General features: G+C 66.5%; 1 protein-coding gene across 1 annotated transcript; it reads left to right on the forward strand.

Moving 5' to 3' along the window:
- Window positions 1–107: 107 nt before the first annotated feature.
- Window positions 108–448, forward strand: ETH_00016755 (uncharacterized protein; the record flags this gene model as incomplete). Its single annotated transcript, XM_013373348.1, has 2 exons — window positions 108–234; window positions 411–448. 2 exons carry the CDS (start codon window positions 108–110, stop codon window positions 446–448), a joined length of 165 nt encoding a protein of 54 aa, XP_013228802.1.
- Window positions 449–1,222: the final 774 nt, after the last annotated feature.

The raw sequence follows: 1,222 nt of genomic DNA on the forward strand, positions 1-1,222 counted from the left end.
GGCGCGGGCGCGGGCGCGGGGCCCGCGGCCGCAGGGGGGGGGGCCCCCGGGGGCCCCGGGGGGCCCCCCCTACTGCTGAGGGTTTAGATGCGCAGCTGGAAGCTTATATGGGAGAAGAAGTTGTTAAAGAAAGACTTGATAGGGACTTAGATGCTTATTTCAGCAGCACTGCAGCACAACCTGCTGCTGCTGCTGCTGCAGTCGCAGCAGCTCCCGAGCAAGACGCGGGGCCCAGTGAGCCGCTTGCTCCTGCTGCTCCTGCTGCTGTTACTGCTGCTCCTGCTGCTCCTGCTGTTGCTGCTGATGTCGTTGCTGCTGCTGCTGTTTCTGCTGCGCTCCTGCTGCTGCTGCTGCTGCTGCTGGTGAGTCTGCAGTGTGGGGTCTTGGGTGTACGTGCTGCTGTGCTACAGGCGCTATGGAGGTGACCATGGAGAACTCTGCCTTGTGAACATCCGTACGGCTTTCTTGCTGCTGCTGCTTCACGCTGCTGCTGCTGCTGCTGCAGCGTGCTGCTGCTGCGGCTGCTCTGCAGGCAGCAAGACGTGCGTCAATTCAGCTGCTGCAGTTGCTGCGGGGAGAGGGACAGAGGGGCTCTGAAGCCCCTGGCAGGTGTTTAGGCCCGCCGGAGCCCCTGCAGCAGCAGCAGCAGGCGCTGCTGCTGCTGCAGCAGCAGCAGCAGTTGTAGTCCCTGGCAGCAGCAAGAACTGCCACAAGTCTTTCCCGAATGCCATTTTAGGTGCTTCATAAAATGACACGAGGGGCCCCACATTTGCTTCCACCCAGTTGTTGTTTAAGGGCCTCTTTGCTGCTGCCAGGCCCTCTGTCAGGGGGCCTCCCCAGGGGCCCCCAACCCCCAGGGGGGCCGCCCTGGGTTCACCTGGACAGGGGCCCCCGGGGGCCCCCCGAGAAGGTCCCTTATTGGGGCCCCCTGTGAGGGGCCCCCCTAGGGGCCCCTCACGGGGGCACCTCTTGGGGCCTCCACCGGGGGGCCCCTCCCAGGGGGCCTCTCCCAGGGGCCTCTTTTGGGGGGCCCCCAGGGGGGCCCCCTCCCCACAGGGGGGCCCCTCCTGGGAGCCCTTTTTGGGGGTACCACAGGGGGGCTCTTCAGGGGGACCCCTTCAGAGGGCCCCCTGTGGGGCCCCTCCTGGAGGCCCCTAGAGGGGTCCCCTGTGGGGACCCTAGAGGGAGCCTCTGTGGGGCCCCTCCTGGGGGCCCCTTGTGG

Source organism: Eimeria tenella, genomic scaffold (genome assembly GCF_000499545.2).
Source record: "Eimeria tenella Houghton genomic scaffold, Eth_scaff137, whole genome shotgun sequence".
In the NCBI taxonomy this organism is placed as follows: Eukaryota; Apicomplexa; class Conoidasida; order Eucoccidiorida; family Eimeriidae; genus Eimeria; species Eimeria tenella.